This window comes from Natrix helvetica (assembly GCF_964273705.1).
Source record: "Natrix helvetica genome assembly, chromosome: 12".
Taxonomy (NCBI): domain Eukaryota; kingdom Metazoa; phylum Chordata; class Lepidosauria; order Squamata; family Natricidae; genus Natrix; species Natrix helvetica.
In genome coordinates, this window is record NC_138556.1 from 16,482,953 (window position 1) to 16,500,343 (window position 17,391).

General features: G+C 48.8%; 1 protein-coding gene across 3 annotated transcripts in view; it reads right to left on the reverse strand.

Moving 5' to 3' along the window:
• ZNF592 (zinc finger protein 592) overlaps window positions 1-13,746 on the reverse strand; it is a 29,601-nt gene extending 15,855 nt beyond the window's left edge. The window contains exons 1-2 of one of the 3 annotated variants that reach the window (XM_081964610.1): window positions 13,607-13,746; window positions 2,728-5,096 (exon numbers count right to left, since the gene is read on the reverse strand). In XM_081964610.1, coding sequence (XP_081820736.1) covers window positions 2,728-5,088 — 2,361 coding nt within the window. In that variant the 5' untranslated portion in view covers window positions 5,089-5,096; window positions 13,607-13,746. Of the gene's footprint in view, window positions 1-2,727; window positions 5,097-10,731; window positions 10,924-11,529; window positions 11,656-13,606 lie in introns of those variants that run through there. The other 2 variants (XM_081964612.1, XM_081964611.1) reach the window with 2 other exon arrangements.
• Window positions 13,747-17,391: the final 3,645 nt, after the last annotated feature.

Here is a 17,391-nt window from a genome sequence, read left to right on the forward strand (position 1 = left end):
AAGCAGCTTCACTCCATGAGGAGTGCTCCCCCTCTCGGTGTCTTACAGCTAGCCCTCGACTTACGACCGTAATGGAGTGCCCCCTCACCCCCCCCAATTTCTCTTGCCGAGTGAGATGTTTGTTAAGTAAGCTTTGCTCTCATGTTACGACTTTTCTTCCCCACGGTCGTTAAGCGAAATCTCTGCGTAGGTCAAGGGAGAAATCCGGTTGTTAAGCGGATCTGCCTTCCCCGTTGATTCGCCTCGTCTGAAGTTCGCAAAAGGGGATCACGTGACCCCGCAAAAGACACGGCGGCCGTCATAAATATGAACCGGTTGCCAAGCCTCTCCATTTTGTTCACCCGATCAAGAATGCTGGAAGGCGTGATCACTGGATGTTGGGAAGGTCGTAACAGTGAGAACCGGCCCCAAGTCACTTTTTTTCAGTGCCGCCGTAACTTTGAACGGTCACTAAATGGACCGTTGTAAGTCGAGGACTACCCGTAGAGCTGCAACGGAAAACTTCAGCCTTGGGAATCTCCCCTCCTTACTTATATGCAGAATTTGGATTGTTCGCTAACTCCCACTTGGCTGCAACGCTCTCGTTTAAAAGCCTTGCTGTCGTTTTCATCTCATTTGTACAAATTTCTGCATTCAATACGGGTTCTCGCCTCTTCCCGCAAACGTTCTCGAAGCCGATTAGCAAGACCACAATTCTAACCCTGAAACTGTCTTCCAAGAAGCCTCCGCAGACAGGAAAAACAACAACGACGAGGAGCTGCACGCCAGCCCCACACATTTGCTAATGGCCGCGTTCGACGAGAGAGGTTAACTTTCAAGCTACACAAACGGAGGAGTGCTCAGCACGGAACAGGAAGTCGGTCACAAACCATCGGAGCCGTCACCTGCAGGTTCAGATGCAAAGGAAGCAACAAAGGCAAAAGGGGCCAACTCACAACACACCATACAACCGACAACTGGGAGGTGGGAGGGAGCTGCTGATTTATGGCGGCTGTAGTTCTTGGGGCCTTAGCGTGGGGAGCTGCGTGGTTTTTCATAGCATCTGACCCTTTCCATTGTGGATTAACGCTATGATCTGTGGATTGTGCTAAACCAGGGGTGTCCAAACTTGGCAATTTTAAGACTTGTGCACTTCAACTCCCAGAATTCCCCGGCTGGGGAATTCTGGGAGTTGAAGTCCACAAATCTTAAAGTTGCTAAGTTTGGACACCCCTGCGCTAAACAATCCTTCGTCCTTTTTTCCCCTCTCCCAAATATAAATCTAAGAGGGCAGCCCCCAAAAGTTAAAAAGCTGGCTTTTCCAGCAAGCCGGCCTGGCCTGAACAAAATAAAATAAACGATTGATTGAATTGTTAATTTTAATCTAATTTTTAAAATGTTATTGTTAATGTTAATTGGGTTTGTTTTTTGGATACTCTTATCTAATTTCCTTTTTAACTTTTGTAATATGTGGGGGTTTTTTTAATGTTGTACGCCGCCCTGAGTCCTTTGGGAGAAGGGCGGCATATAAATCCAATAAATAAACATAAACAAACAAACAAATGAACCCGGAAAAGCTTCCACGGGAAACGCAACGGTGTAGGAGGGGCTGATGTTTTCTAGAACAAAATGGAATTACGTCCTGAACAGCTGCAGTAAAATAGCATCAAAACCAGATTCAGATCCCTCTGTAGGTTCACTAGATCACACGTGGAAATTCATTGACTTTATTGAAAAGTGCACGGGTTGTTTTTTTTTTTAACCCTCCCTGGTTCACTGTAGATAGCCCTCGACTTACAACCATTTGTTTAGTGACGGCTGAAAGTTACAACGGCGCTGAAAATAGGTGACTCGTGATCACTGTTCACACTTAAGACCATGGCAGCATTCTGCCCTGGTCACGCGATCAAAATTCGGAGGGTTAGCAAATTTAGGACAATTGCAGTGTACCAGGGAAGGAAGGAAGGAAGGATCAGCCTTGAGTCAATCAGAATCAAACTCCTGGCAGTGGGCAGAATTCGTCTGTAATACTCACTACAACAGATTCCCAAACTTCGCAACTCCCCAGGGTCGTGGGATAATTTGTGCGACCTTCTAGTGCAGGGGTCCCCAAAAGTTGGCAGACTTGTGGACTACAACTCCCAGAATTAGTTTGGGGACCCCTGCACGAGAAGGCAGAAATTATCCCACAATGCCGGGGAGTTGCCAAGTTTGGGAATCTGTTCTAGTATTACAGACTAATTCTGCCCACTGCCAGGAGTTTGATTCTGATTGACTCAAGGCTGATCCTTCCTTCCTTCCTTCCTTCCTTCCTTCCTTCCTTCCTTCCTTCCTTCCTTCCTCCCAACTTAGCAATAGCACTTAGACTTATACACCATTTCATAATGCTTAACCATGCTCTCTGGGCAGTTTACAACGTCGGCCTCTTGCCCGCAACAATCTGAGTCCCCATTTCATTGACCTCGAGAAGGATGGAAGGCTGAGTCAACCTAGATCCTCAACCCGCCGAACGGCTGGCGGTTGGCAGCCGAATGCAATACTGCATTCTACCCACTGCGCCACCGCGGCTGTTGCCGGCAAATGAGGCAAGAAAGATCCTAAAATGTCTCACTCAGCAAACCGAAATCTCAGCCTCAGTTGCGGTCGTAAGTCAAGGACTACCTGTATGTGCTGGAGGTCCATTCCCAGCGATAAGAAACCAAAAGGGTGGGTGGGAGGAATTAACTCAGCGCCCCGAACGTGACTTACCAGGCCCTCATTATCGTCCGATGTCCTCTGATAATGCGCTGCTAGGGCAATATAGTCCAAGGCTTGCTTATTACATTCAAAACACTTTAATCCATAGCGAATGAGTCTCAAAGGGTCTGTGTACAGAGGCAGGGCCGGCTGGGTAGCGCTCGTGCTGCCCGCCCCGCTTCCCGGGGCCGTGCAGGGCTTCTGGGGCAGAGAGGACAACCGTGCAGTGGGTGGGCTCGACGAGGCCGACGAACTGGTGGGGGACGGCGAGAACATTTGGTCTATGTTGATGGGTTTCATGAAGAGCTGTGAACACTGCATGATGAAGCCTTTGCTCTTGTGGTCTCGCGCGTGCTTGAGCAGGCTGCACTTGTTGAAGAACAGCAGCGTGGCTGAACACTGAGTGCACATGACTTCGATGTGCACGCTCCTCCGGCTGTAATGTTGCGTCAGGCTTTTTTCTAAGGCAAACGAATCGCCACATTCCAGGCAGCCGTAGCCGGCAGCAGGGACGTGTATACTGCTCTCGAGGGGAGGGCTGAGGTTGGGCGTGTAGATTGGCACTGGGTTGGCACCGTGCAACACTTTGTTGAACGCCTCGACCACGAGCGGGGCGGTCTTCTTGACCTGCTGCATCAGCGGCACGGTCACCTGGGTCGGTTGGGGCTGCCCGCGCCGCTGCACGGAGGACCTGGCCGCCACCGAAGCGGCAACGCTGTGGGGCACCAGGTTGAGATTGGCCAGGTGCACAGCCTTGGGGAGGAGACTAGCGGGGTTGCAGGGCTGGGCTGCGGTGCCCGGCTGCTGCTTTTTGCTCAACGGCTGTCCCGCAAGGCCTACTTTCGTCGTCCCGCTGTTGGCCAAGTGCGACGCACTGGGGATGCCGCTTAAGGGAATGTCTGAAATCAAAGGATTGATTTGGGGGCTGGCTAAATTTGGTTCCGGGGTGGTTGATTTTGCAAAATCCTTGCCCGGCTCGGCTTCCAGGGAAGAGGCCGCTTCTGGAGAAGGGAAGGATTCGACCAGCGAGTCGTCTGCAAGCGAATCATGAGGTGATTTACCCGGGTCGTCTGCTTCGGGCAAGATTCTTGTGACCATCCTTTTAATTTCACCTGAAGAGGTTTTGATGGTCTTGATCCGCACTTTGGGAATGGCCGGAGGGGAGCCGGTGGCCACCGAAGGAGAACCTTTGCCACTGCTGTCACTACACACGCTCCGGGGAGAATCGGGCTGCTTGTTGACCTTTCTCACTATTTCCAGCGGGCTTCTGGGGCTCTTGGGCGATTTGGGCATTTTAGGGCTCCCCTTCATGCCATCCTTAAAGGAGGCGGCAGGCTCTCTGGTCACATTCACCTGATCCTCTTTGGAGATACCCGCCACCTTTTTGGCCTGGAGGGCTACCAGGGCAGCGACGCAAGAGGACAGCTTGGAGTGAGTGGGCTTGAGACGCTGGCGAGGTGGGACGGAGGAAGAGAAGTTCATTTCGGGCATAGAAACTTTGCCTTCCCCCAGGTTATTGCCATGGAAGTTGCCAAGAGGAAGCCCTTCGCCAAAGGAACCGTGGGTGTCCGCGAGATCTTTGCCAGCCCCGTCACATTTCTCCGGGCTCTTCTCACGGTCTCTCTTGGTGGCGACGTCGGATCGGTTCTCCTGAAGGCTGTGGATGTCGATCTTCGGTTCTCTTTTACAATATTGATCAAACATGCTCAGCTCTGGTTCGGGCAGTTTCTTACTTAAGAGATCTAGCAGCGATGGGCCAGTGGAGATAAACCTACTGAATTCCGGCTCCGGCAGGGTCCTACTTAGCAAATCTAAGACGGACGATCCTGACGGAATATACATGGGATGAGGTGGGAAATAAGGAGTTTGGGCAAGTTTAGGTTTGTCTACAATACTGTTTTCTTTCAGGACGTCGTCAGGCTCCGGGCTGGAGATAGGACTGAACTGACTAAAAGTCGGTAAAGGTTCCGATTTGGCTGGTTCCATCTTCTCCGGGTAATTCCTCAAGCCGTCCCCGTTGACGAAGGCCGAATCAAATTTCCTATAGGCGTGAGTCTCCGGGGGCAGATCCGAGCCACGGAATCCATTGTGCAACAGGCCCGGTGCGAGGTGGTTGCCATCCTTTTCCGCCTCGAACGACTCCTGGCGACAAGTGTTTTTCACAATGACGCTCACGACGGGAACGTCGGAGGCCGAAGGGGCGGCATGGGACAACGCGGTGTTTTCGTCTATGCCGATGCCTGTCTGCTTGAGGTGGTGGTCACTCTCCTCGCCGGCGGTCTGGATGGCTTCCTTGGCGTCAAGGCTGGTTGGGTCAGGAATGTCGAAAGCAGCCAGCAGGTCGTCGAAGTCAGGAGTTTTCATGTCCCCCATGATGAAAACTACAAATTAAAAAAAATAAAAGACTGTTAGAAGCGACACTGGGAATGTACATTTCCTACAAAGAGAGATAATCCTTGACTTATAACAGTTCCTAAAGTTCAAAGTTACAACGGCACTAAAAAAAGTGACTTATGACCCTTTTTCACAACTTACGACCGCTGTAGCATCCTTGCAGTTGTGTGATCAAAATTTGGACCCCTTGGCAACTGGCTCATATTTACGATGGTTGCAGTATCCCGGGATCATGTGATCTCCTTTTGAGATCTTTGTTCTGACCTAGGCTTCCCCAAAAAGTACGAAGCAGATTCCTGATCCCCACAAAACCCCTTTTATTAAACAAATGTTAATTCCTCTCATTCACATTCAGCCAAGGCCTGGTAAACAGTCTTTCAAAGGAGTATTTATGACTACAGACCTTATCTATCTTGGAAAGCTGCCATGTAAATATTTTCCAAATGAGGTTCGGCGCAAGGAAAGACTGGGTTTCAACCTCTATAACTCCCTGCTGGCAGGGCAATTAGCATCCAAGTCCTGGTTTAGGCAAATTGCTCCCCCACTTCAGATTGTTTTCAGGGAAACTAACAGCCTCTTCTGTCTTGTAACTGGAGAATGAAGATGATAAAGTACCAACTGTTGCCTACTCCCCGTATCCTGCAGGGCTATAATGTAGTTTATTTGTTGTCGGTTTAGCATGCACATTAAAATCTGCTTCATTAGAGGCAGCCTACTAAAGCTTGAACTTTGCCACAATAAAAAAACTGCTTTATTCGGCAGTGTTTTTTCAAGCTAGACAGCTTTTAAGACGGGTGGCCTTCAACTCCCCAGAATTCCTCCATCAGCATGAGGCATTCGAAGAAGGGTGTCCAGCTGTGGCAACTTTAAGACCTGTGGACTTCTGGGAGTTGAAGTCCACAAGTCTTAATTGCCCAAGTAGGACAGCCTTGCATTAGAGGACGCCATGCTTGTTCCCGTAGCCTCTTGCCTATTTAAACCTCTTTTCTGCACCATCAAGGAAAAAAAGAAGTGCCCTAAATTTATTTTCTATACTGAAAATGGCCTAGCAGGAGATGGGTCAAAATGACAATTCGCCACGGCCAACTCGCTGCAGGACAAGAATTACGCTTATATCAAAGATCCGGTGGAGTAGAAGCATTAAAGAAAGGATGCAAAAGGAAGGACAGAATGAAATGTGAATGGCAAAAATTTAAAAAAAAAGTTTTTATTCATTTTAAATAATTAACTAGAATTGTCCCATGGCGAGAAGACTCCTGCAAGTCCCTTGGACTGCAAGGCGATCCAACCGGTCAGTCCTAGAAGAGATCAACCCAGATAGATAGATAGATAGATAGATAGATAGATAGATAGATAGATAGATAGATAGACAGACAGACAGACAGACAGACAGACAGACAGACAGACGAGAGAAACAGAGTTTGAGATAGTAGGTAGGTAGATGATAGATAGGTAGATGATAGATAGATAGATAGATAGATAGATAGATAGATAGATAGATAGATAGATAGATAGATATACTGATTAAACTGGTCAGTCCTAGAGGAGATCAACCCTAACTGCTCTTTAGAAGACCTGATCCTGAAGAGGAAACTCAAATACTTTGTTTGTAAAGAGGTTTGGAGTTTGTAACAAAAGAAAAATATATATATTTTAAAAAAGGTCACTTACCCATAATGGAAAGAGGGAACTGAAGGTAGTTCTTGACTTATGACCATAATTGACTCAACATTTCTGTTGCTAAGAGCAACAGCTGTTTTTGTACTTCCGCTCCCCTTCCCATTATAAGCGGCACCTCCCAGTTTAATCCCCATTCCCCATTTTCCTATCATTATCCCACATGGCTCTTTACGGCTGCTGTCCTTGTTGGCTACTGGTGCCATCGGCAACTTTCCCATTGCAAGTTTGACCCAAAGCGAAAGAGTGAAGAAATCGAAGTGTGCGTTGCGTATACTGACTTTTGGCAGTTGGGCCCAAGCCAACAGGGGAAGCCCTGCCAAAATATGCATCAGAGCAAATTCCCTCCAGGCTGCCAGAGGGCTGGGCAAACAATGGGAGACGTTTCATCTTCCCCCCCCCCCCCCCCGAGGTTGCATGCGCAGGGGAAAAAACAAAATAAAAACAAGCCGAAACTCTTCGGCCCCTGAATGCAACAGTACAAAGGTTCTCGGAGAAGCCAGTCAGCCTCTGCGACCTTCCGTCCGGAGCGGTCAGCGCTGAGCGCACAGGAACAAGGAAGTCTTCCATTTTCTTGTTGAGAAGGCATGAATCGCTGGAACGGCACGCTTACGAGTTTCGCTTCGTGTCGGAGCCATCGCTCAACAATCGAGCTGGATTTTAAAAATTAAAAAAGAAAACAGGAAGGGAGGGAGGGAGGGAGGGAATGAGTCCCCAGCGCTCTGCCTAATGGAGGGAGAAAGAGAGAGCTTTAAAAACTTTCGCTTGTTTTGAAATGTTCATGATCGCCACTGACCCAGCCGGATGCTATTCCCCTGGGGGGCCCCAGGAAGACCTTTCCCCCCATGCTAATGGGTGGGAAGGCAAGACTTCAACCTGCAGCACCCTGCAGAATGCCGGTGTTTTAAAGCCCGTGTCCTTCTGCGTCTCGCGTTTCATTTATTGTAGAACAAAACAAAACAAAATCCCTCGATTGCTAATCTTGTCCTTAATATCAGAGGCAATGCAGCTTTTGTGCGAATGTCAGAAAGGCCGAGGAGGGAGTCAGCAGCCCGCCTCCCCCCTTTCCCACCAGACTCCGGTCGCTGCAGTTGGGAAAAAACATCACCTGAATCTTAACAAATGAACAAAGCCAGCCGCGTGGCTTTTGGGCCTCCCCCCCCCCTCTCTCAGTCCAACCCACCTCACAAGGTTGTTGCGGTGGTGGGGAAAAGTGGAGGAGGGAGGTGTGTTGGGTATGTTCACTGCCTTGAGTTATTTGCCAAAATAGTAAAGTCAGGATACAAATAAATAAATAAGATTCCAAGTCCAAACTTAACCATTTTGATTTCATGGATCCCAATGGCGATTAGGGTATTTCTCAACAGGCACATCTGCAACTGGGCTCTAGCCCACTCCTGTACTGTATATACACTGTGTGTGTGTGTGTGTGTGTGTGTGTGTGTGTGTGTAGATAGAAAGATAGAAATATAGATAAATATATAGATATAGAAAGATTAGATAGATGGATGGATGGATAGGAAGACAGAGAGAGAGAGATTAGATAGATAGATATAGATATAAATCTAAATATATAGATATAGAAAGAGTAGATGGATGGATAGGAAGGCAGACAGACAGAGATAGTAAAATAGAAAGATAGATAGGTATAGAAAGATTAGATAGATAGGTAGGTAGGTAGGTAGGTAGGTAGGTAGGTAGGTAGGTAGGTAGATAGATAGATAGATAGATATAGATATAAATATATAGCTATAGAAAGATTAGATAGATGGATGGATGGATAGGAAGATAGACAGACAGACAGACAGATAGATGACAGACAGACAGAATAAACCTGTACTGTATACTGCACTGTATGTTTCCTAAATTCTGAAATTGAGGAGGGGGGGGGAAATAAATCCGTCTAAAGTGTCAGAGTGGCTACTCAGTGAGTCTCACCCTTTCACTAACCCGTAACTGTGATGTGGTCTGTTTGGTTTTAGCTTCGCATGTGGTGCCAACCCAGATATACAGAACCGAAGAGTTGGACGGGACCTTGGGGGCGGGGCGTGTCTTCTAGTCCAGGGGTCAGCAAACTTCGGCTCTGGAGCTGCATGTGGCTCTTTCCTCCCTCTGCTGCAGCTCCCTCACGAGTTGGCGCTACAATTTTGAGAGGAGCTTCCGGTGGGGAGGGGAGAGAAGCACAGTGCGCCAGGAGAAAACTCTATGGCAAGGGGAGGGTTTTCCAGTTGTCTCCACAATTGATAGGGCTTTCGGTTATGACAGGTAGAGGAAAAAGGACGCCGCGCTAGGAGGAGACTCTATGGTAGGGGAACTGAACTTCCGGTCAGCTCCAGAATTGAACAGGGGGCTTCCAGTTAGGACCTTTGTAGCTCCCAGTGTTTTCTTTTCTGTGGGAAACGGGTCCAAATGGATCTGTGAGTGATTAAGTTTGCTGACCCTTGTTCTAGTCTAACCCCTTGATCAAGCAGGAGGCTCTATATACCATTTTGGACAAATAGTTGCCTGGCCTCTTCTTACAAACCTCCAGTGATGGGGCACTCATAACCTCCGGAGTTGTGGGCACAACTTTGCCCATACAGACTCACTAACCGTAGTGGTTATCTTCGGCTTAAACTATGTTGAAAACAAACCACAGCTTAATGTGATGCAGAAACTAGATCAGCAAGGGTAGTTTTCTGAATAGTCAAACAGATAACGCTCCATATCCTGCCTGTAGGTGCTTCTATTGAAGCGGAGGCTTTCAAGAACCCAACCAAAGAATCCCAGCTCATTCTTACGATATCTGTTCTGCCACGAGAGCTTTCTCATCCCTTTGTAGTGACTCTAGTTTCCCACCTACCAAGTGCTAAGCAGCCTCATGAAATCAGTGCAAAATTGAACGGAGTTTATGGATTGTCCAAAACAACCAACCAAACTCTAAAGGTTCCACTCGCACATATGCACTAGTCATTCCCGACTCTAGGGGACGGCGCTCATCTCCGTTTCAAAACCAAAGAGCCAGCGCTGTCCGAAGACGTCTCCGTGGTCCTGTGGCCGGCATGACAAAACACCGAAGGCGCACGGAACGCTGTTAAGTTCCCACCAAAGGTGGCCCCTATTTTTCTACTTGCATTTTTAAACGTGCTTTTGAACTGCTACTTTGGCAGAAGCTGGGACAAGTCACGGGAGCTCACTCCGTTACGCGGTGCTGGGGATTCGAACTGCCGACCTTTGTGATCGACAAGCTCAGTGTCTTAGCCACGGAACCACCACCGTGCCCCTCTAACCAACCCCTATGGCCCAACAAGAAGAGACACCAATCCTTTCCCCCTACAACAAAACCCCACAAAAAAAATGAATGGAACATCTTCATTGATGCATTCAGGTCAGATAAGCTGGTTTTAAAAGTGGGCTTGTGAAACTCTAATCAGGTGTGAAATTGTCTGTTTTTAGAGAATACTCATCTTCAGGTGAAGCAACAACAGAGATTGGATACTGTCAAATATCAGAGGGAAGGAAAACACCGAATAGCAAATGATGCGGAAACAACACAGTTTTGTGTTTGTTTTTTAAATACTGGTCATCATCATATTCTAACTGGGTTCGCATAAAGCTTAAGATTTTACACGCGCAATTTGGCGAGCAGGCCATCATGGGCTGCGCATTGCACACTAATCCATAATGGGTAATTTCAACATCAACCTAACCCCCCCCAAACAAACAAACAAACAAACAACATTATAGCTTCACTATTTGTGTGAACCCAGGCATTCTCATGGTTTGCCAATTCGCCCCCACGACAACAGACATGGCTGAAAAACACAACAAATCTTTTCCAAGAAAAGTAGGCTGAAAACATGAAAAACAAGGCTGCCTAGTGAAGGACTGTTTTGGGGTAGATAATATTTTATCAACACACATTTAAAAGGTTCAAGGATAAAACCATCAGCGGGAGAAACATGCCTTGTTCAGAAGCGTTTCGGATCTCTTTCTAAAGCTGAATTCATCGGCAGCCAAGAGTATCCAAGAAAAGATATTTCCTTGAACTTTTTGCCTATCCTTCCTTATTGCTGGATTCAGATCTGTTTTGGTTCACCGTGCTTTTTTTGAGCCAACCCATTGTGCTTCTGAACTGTGGTTCACTGCTTGCCGTGATATACGATTCAAATCATGATAGGTTGTTCCATAAACCATCGCTTCCTGGTGATATGTAAACAGGGCATTTTAGACAAAAGTCTGCTGCACATGAGGACTCGGATTTCACGTGACAATCACATGAAATCTGTGATAATGCCGCCTTGCTGAAGTTGCACACATCTGGATTTGGTCCACCGATGAAGGGGTAAACTGCTTGGAAACTCAACAAGCACTTCCTCTGATGACCCACAAAGAACAGTGATTATACTTGGGAGCAAGGGACCATAAACATTTAAAATAATTAATCAATGGAACAACTTGCCTTGATAACTTGTCTGAAGTGATGTAGGGTTTCCTGCTTGAGCAGGGGGTTGGACTGGAAGACCTCCAAGGTCCCTTCCAACTCATGTTATTCAATTAACAGGTATAGAACGCTACTTTATTATTTATTAGAGTTTACTCCCTCTTTTATTACTTTGTAAGTAACTCAAGGAGGCAAACATACCTAATGCTCCTGCCTCCTCCTATTTCCCCCCCCCCAACAACAATCCTGTGAGGTAGGCTGGGTTGAGAACGGCACTGGGCCAAAGTCACCCTGCCAATTTTTTTATGCCTAGAACTCACCGTCTCCTGGTTTCTAGACCTTAACCAGTACAATCAACTCACGAATCCCCAAACGTAGTTCAGCTGCAGACAATCTTAGCCTCATATACATCCTCACATAGCGCACGTACTGGGATAATATAATGCAGCTAACGAACATGGATTAGTAATAGTCCTCTACTGTGTGTGCAAATACATTGAACTAAGAAGATAGTGGTTCATTTCAACAGCTGGAAGGAAAATAAAGGAAAACCATGGAGGGGGGAGGGGAGGAGGCTCTTCCAAGTTGTTTTCTACTAGTTAATGTAAAAAGCTTTGTAGCCTGCAAACCGAAGTCCATTATATAACAAGTTCTCTTTACGGGGGCAGGAAAAAAAAACCACACAGACCACAATATCATGGTCTCTTGTTCCTCTGCTAAGCGCACATAAACATTCGAGGCTCTAATCGGAAGGAGCATTCCAGTATATTTACTATCAGCAGGAAGAGAGAAACGTTTAATAAAAGATGAGTTGGGTCAAAAAGAAACAGGGGGACAAGAATATGGACACTCCCCTGGGGTTTCCCCTACAGAGATGGACGTCTGGATGGGGCATGGCTTTCCTTGGCCAAATCCACCTCGCCCGGAGCCCGCCGGGAGTTGGGTGGCCTAGAAAGGCCATCGGATCAGTGGGCACCACCAGCATACCACGGCGTGTGCCAAATGGGCCCATGCCCATCTGCAAACTGTTCCTGATCTTCTGCAGATAGCAGGCTGTTAAGGACGGGGAAGCGAAACGGTGCCCATCATCATCGAGCGTGAAACAAGGGAAGTGTGGCAGGAGAAGAGGCTGCGATGAACACACACACACACACACACGGGGGTGTGGGAGGGAGGGGGTCCCAGTTAGAAGTGCATTTCAGCATGGGGTGAGGGGCTGGACTGGGGGCCGCAACGCCCACAACTACGGGGGTTGCACACGGGGGTCCCGGTTACAAGTGCATTTAGCATGGGGGGGTGGGGGGTGGAAACACCCATGCCAAGGAATGTGATTACGATGATGGGTAGGAGGATCTAGTGAGGATGATGATGATGGGGGTCAGGAGGATGTAGTGAGGAGAAGGGGGTCAGGAGGATGTAGTGAGGAGAAGGGGGTCAGGAGGATCTAGTGAGTAGGCGGATGGGGTCAGGAGGATGTATTGAGGAGAAGGGGGTCAGGAGGATGTATTGAGGAGGATGGGGGGTCAGGAGGATCTATTGAGGATGGTTGATAGGGATCAGGAGGATGTAGTGAGGAGGAGAAGGGGGTCAGGAGGATCTATTGAGGAGGATGGGGGTTAGGAGGATCTATTGAGGATGGTTGATAGGGATCAGAAGGATGTAGTGAGGAGGATGGGGGTCAGGAGGATCTATTGAGGAGGAGAAGGGGGTCAGGAGGATCTATTGAGAAGGATGGGGGTTAGGAGTATCTATTGAGGATGGTTGATAGGGATCAGGACGACGTAGTGAGGATGTTGGGGATCAGGAGGATCTAGTGAGACGGAGGATGGGGGTCAGGAGGATCTATTGAGGATGGTTGATAGGGATCAGGAGGACGTAGTGAGGATGTTGGGGGTCAGGAGGATCTAGTGAGGAGGAGGAGCAGGAGGATGAGGATAGGAGCAGGAAGAAGGTGCATCGGGGAGCCTGGCAGCTGCCATCAAACTTGGAGCAGCTCCTGCAGCCCCAGCCTGGCACAAGGGCCAGCCTGGCTGCAGGACGGAGCCCCTCGTGGGGTCCCATAGACTGGAGAGGGGAGGGGGCGTTGGCAGAGGTTTACGGCGCCCAGGAAGCAGGGCCAGGCCTCCCGCAAGGACCCCCAGCCTGGCAGGGCAGCCGCCGCTTCCGCGCAGGGAGGGAGGGAGGAAGGGAGGCCGCCTCTGCCAGCCTGGCCCAGCCGCCGCCGCCCCCCGCCCCGGATGGGGTTCCTGCCAGGCGACCCCCGAGGCCGAGCGCTCCGCCGTGGGCTGGGCTGCCGAAGCGGCTTCCCCGCGGAGGGCCCCGAGGAGCGGCCGTGCAGAACCCCCGCCGCCTGCCCCTCCGGCCTCGGCCACAGCCGCCCGCCCCTCCCGCACTTACCGACCGGGCTGCTCCGCCGCGGGCTCCGCCGCCGCCCGGGCCCGCGCAGGCCTCACCCAGCAGCGCCGGGCAGCGACCGCCTCAACATGGCGGCGGCGGCGGCGGGCGCGGGAGGGGCGGGCGCGGGGGAGAGGCGGGGCCTCCCGGGCCAGGACAGGCCGCTCGCCTCCAGGAGGCCGCCGGGCCGCAGGTCCCTCGATCCCTCGCCATCCGTCGATCCCTCGATCCCTCGGCCGCTCCCTCACACGCTCACCGCGCCCCCCTCCCCCCAGGACTCCCCCGCCGGCCCCCTCCTCCCTGAGGGACAACAACACCCCCCTCCCGAGCGGCCTGCGGGGCTGCGGGACCAGGGGGGTGCCCCAGGGAGGATGGAGGAGGCCGAGGGAGAGGGGGCGCGCCGGGTCTGCCAGCCTCGGCTCCGTCCTGCCTTGGGAGGAGGAGGAGGGCATGGCGCGGTGGGGGTGGGGGCACGGCCTGGCATCGCAGCGATGGTATGTTATGGCAGGTGAGGCATGGCCCTGACTGGCATGATATGGCCAGTATGGTATGGTATGTTATTGCTGGTATGGCATAACCCTGACTGGCATGGCATGGCTGGTATGGTATGCTATGTTATGGTGAACATGGCATGGCCTTGACTGGCATGATAGGGCCGGTGTGGTATGTTATTGCTGGTATGGCATGGCCCTGACTGGCATGGCATGGCTGGTATGGTATGCTATGTTATGGTGAACATGGCATGGCCTTGACTGGCATGATAGGGCTGGTATGGTATTGCTGGTATGGCATGGCCCTGACTGGCCTGGCAGGTATGACATGGTACATTATTGCAGGGATGGCATGGCCCTAATTGGCATGGTACAGCATGGCCAGTATGGTATGCAATTGCAGGCATGGCATGGCCCTGACTGCTAGGGCATGGCAGGTACAGCATGCTATGTTATTGCAAACATGGCGGCATGGCCATGACTGGCAGAACATGGCAGGTCTGGCATGTTATATTGCCGGGCTGGGCTGGCATTAAGGGACCTGGCATGTTATTGCAAGCATGGCATGTTACTGTAGTCAAGGCATGGCATGCGTGGCGTAGACCCTGGCCTTGCACCCAGTAAAACATGGGTGTCCTGCAGAGCAGCTTCGTCCACCCTCCTTGCACCCAGCATGGTGGCTGAAGATCCTATCCATTCCTCCACCCTGAACCCAACTCAACTTGGTCCCAAATGGATAACCAAGAAGGTCTTGGGGAAATCTCCCGAGAGACCTGTGTGCTGCCAGCAAGCCCCTGATGCTGTGGGAAGTGCTAGGTTTTGTAGTCCAGCACCTTTGGGTCTTCGCTCCAGAAGGCGGAGAGCCACACAAGCTGCAGAACGTGTGAAGATGGGTGGTAGGAACGATGCCAGCTTTCCAACAGTCCTAGCAGTCACTGATGCTTTGTTGACCAGAAATATTGTAAAGTGGTGAGTGTCACGTTGAACCTGGTTTCACTTTAAAAAAAAAAAAGTGAGGACCACACTACCCTTTGGTCCCAATGGTTCTTCCTGATGCCACCATGGCATGCCTCTCTCTCATAGTCATTTTTGGAAGCCGGTGCCACCCCAGCTGCTCAATTATCTCTGGTTGTGAGAAGTGCTATAGTTTACTTTCATCATTACTGGGTTTTTATATTGGATTTTATTATTGTGACTTGTCTTGAGGTGTTTGATACCAGCTAGTCTATAAGATAAGCAGAGGCTAAATTATTTTGAGTAGTTCTAGTTCCTAATTTATTTGCATAAGCCAATTGTAGATAATATTTTAATTATCGGCTCCAAATTGTGCCAAGAAGCCTCCTGAAATTCCAGACAGGTGGAGGCTAGGCAGCTAGCATCTTGCAATTAAAATCTTAAGTGCTCTCGTGATTTCTTTTGGGGGATTCTGTTTTAGTAAGATCTTCAATTATGCCAAGAACTCATAGTAAACATCTTTTCTTTTGTCATAATACACCTCACTTTCTCCTCCTTTCTGTCTCTCTTTCTGTATAATACAGAAAGTTTATTGTAGACACTGATGCTTGATTCACTTATGAACTACAGTTACGGAAAGTTCTTTTTTGAAACGGATGTTATTTATTTAATTTAAGAAATTTTATATTGCCCCCTAGCTCTTTCTCAGTGACAGCTGGAAGCTTACTAGAATGTCTATTTAGAACGCCTATTTATTTTGATTTTTTTAAAAAACAGCTGGAAAGCTTACATTTATCTTTTATTACAGGTAGTCTTCCATTTATTCATTTAGTGACCGCTCAAAGTTACAACAGCACTGAAAAAAGTGACACGACCATTTTTCACACTTACAACTTTTGTAGCAGCCCCATGGTCATGGGATCAAAATTCAGATGTTGATTGGCTGGTTCATAATTATGACCGTTGCTGTGTCCAAAGGTCATGCGATCCCCTTTTGCGACTTTCTGGCAAGCAAAGTCTATGGGGGGGGGGGGGGCCAGATTCACTTAACAACCGTGTTACTAACTTTTCAACCGCAGCGATTCACTGAAAAACTGTGGCAGGAAAGTTTGTAAAATGGGGCAAAACCACAAATGTCCCACTTAAGAACAGAAATTTTGGCCTCAATTGTGGTCGTAAATCGAGGCCTACCTGTGGTTCATAGTATGGGGAGGCGTGAATGGTTTTACACACTTCATGTTGCTGTGAGCGTTCTTCTACACCCCCAGTGTGCAGCCTCTGAAAGCTAGGCTTTGACACATCACTAAGTGTTGTATCTTACGATTTTTGATGAATGTATTCTATTTTCTTTTCTTTTATGTACAACTGAGAGCTTCTGCACCAAAGACAAATTCCTTGTGTGTCCAATCACACTTGGCCAATAAAGAATTCAATTCTATTCTACTCTACTCTACTCTACTCTACTCTACTCTACTCTACTCTACTCTACTCCTTCTCCTATTCTCTTCCCTTCCCTTCCCTATTCTATTCTATTCTATTCCATTCCATTCCATTCCATTGTGTTTGGGTCTTATTTTCTTTTGTCCCCCAAAATAAGCACTTGGCCTTATTTTGTGGGAAGTCTTATTATTTTTGAGGTGCAGGGGGCGGCGAGCATGGTCACCTCGTGGCTGCTGCTGTGTTGCAATATTTTGGGGGGAGGGCTTGTTTTCGGGCGAGGGCTTATTTTAATGCATGCGCTCAAAAGCACGATTGGGCTTATTATCCGGGGAGGTCTTATTTTGGGGGAAACAGGGTATTCTATCCTATCCTATTCTATCTATTCTATTCTCTTTTCTATATCCTATTCTCTTTTCTCTATTCTATTCTCTGTTCTGTTCTACCATGTCAAAGAGCAGACTCTCAAGAGTGGTTTGGGGGTGAGGTACTAAGGGTAGAAATGGATATCTTAATCTTCTGCAGGGTGGGGTCCAATGCTTATCCCTTGTGATCTGTGTTTGAATGAGGTCAATGCTAGGAGCTGCCTGAGCAAGCCAGATTAGGTATGCCAAGGATTAGACGGAACAGAACAGGATATTCCCAAAACGTTTCACAAGAAAAATGAAATCAGAACTCCAGATCCAAGATCCAGAATGTAACCCTAGTCCAGAGATACCGATCCAAAACAAATAGCAAGGAAACAACTACATGCTAACAAAGCAAGAGTTATACTAGAAGAGAATAACTGTAGTTTAGGGTTGAATTGTGGAGCCCTTGGTGCCCTCTGTAAATACTTTGGCCACCTAATGAGAAGGAAGGACTCCCTGGAGAAGAGCCTCATGCTGGGATTGAGGGCAAGAGAAG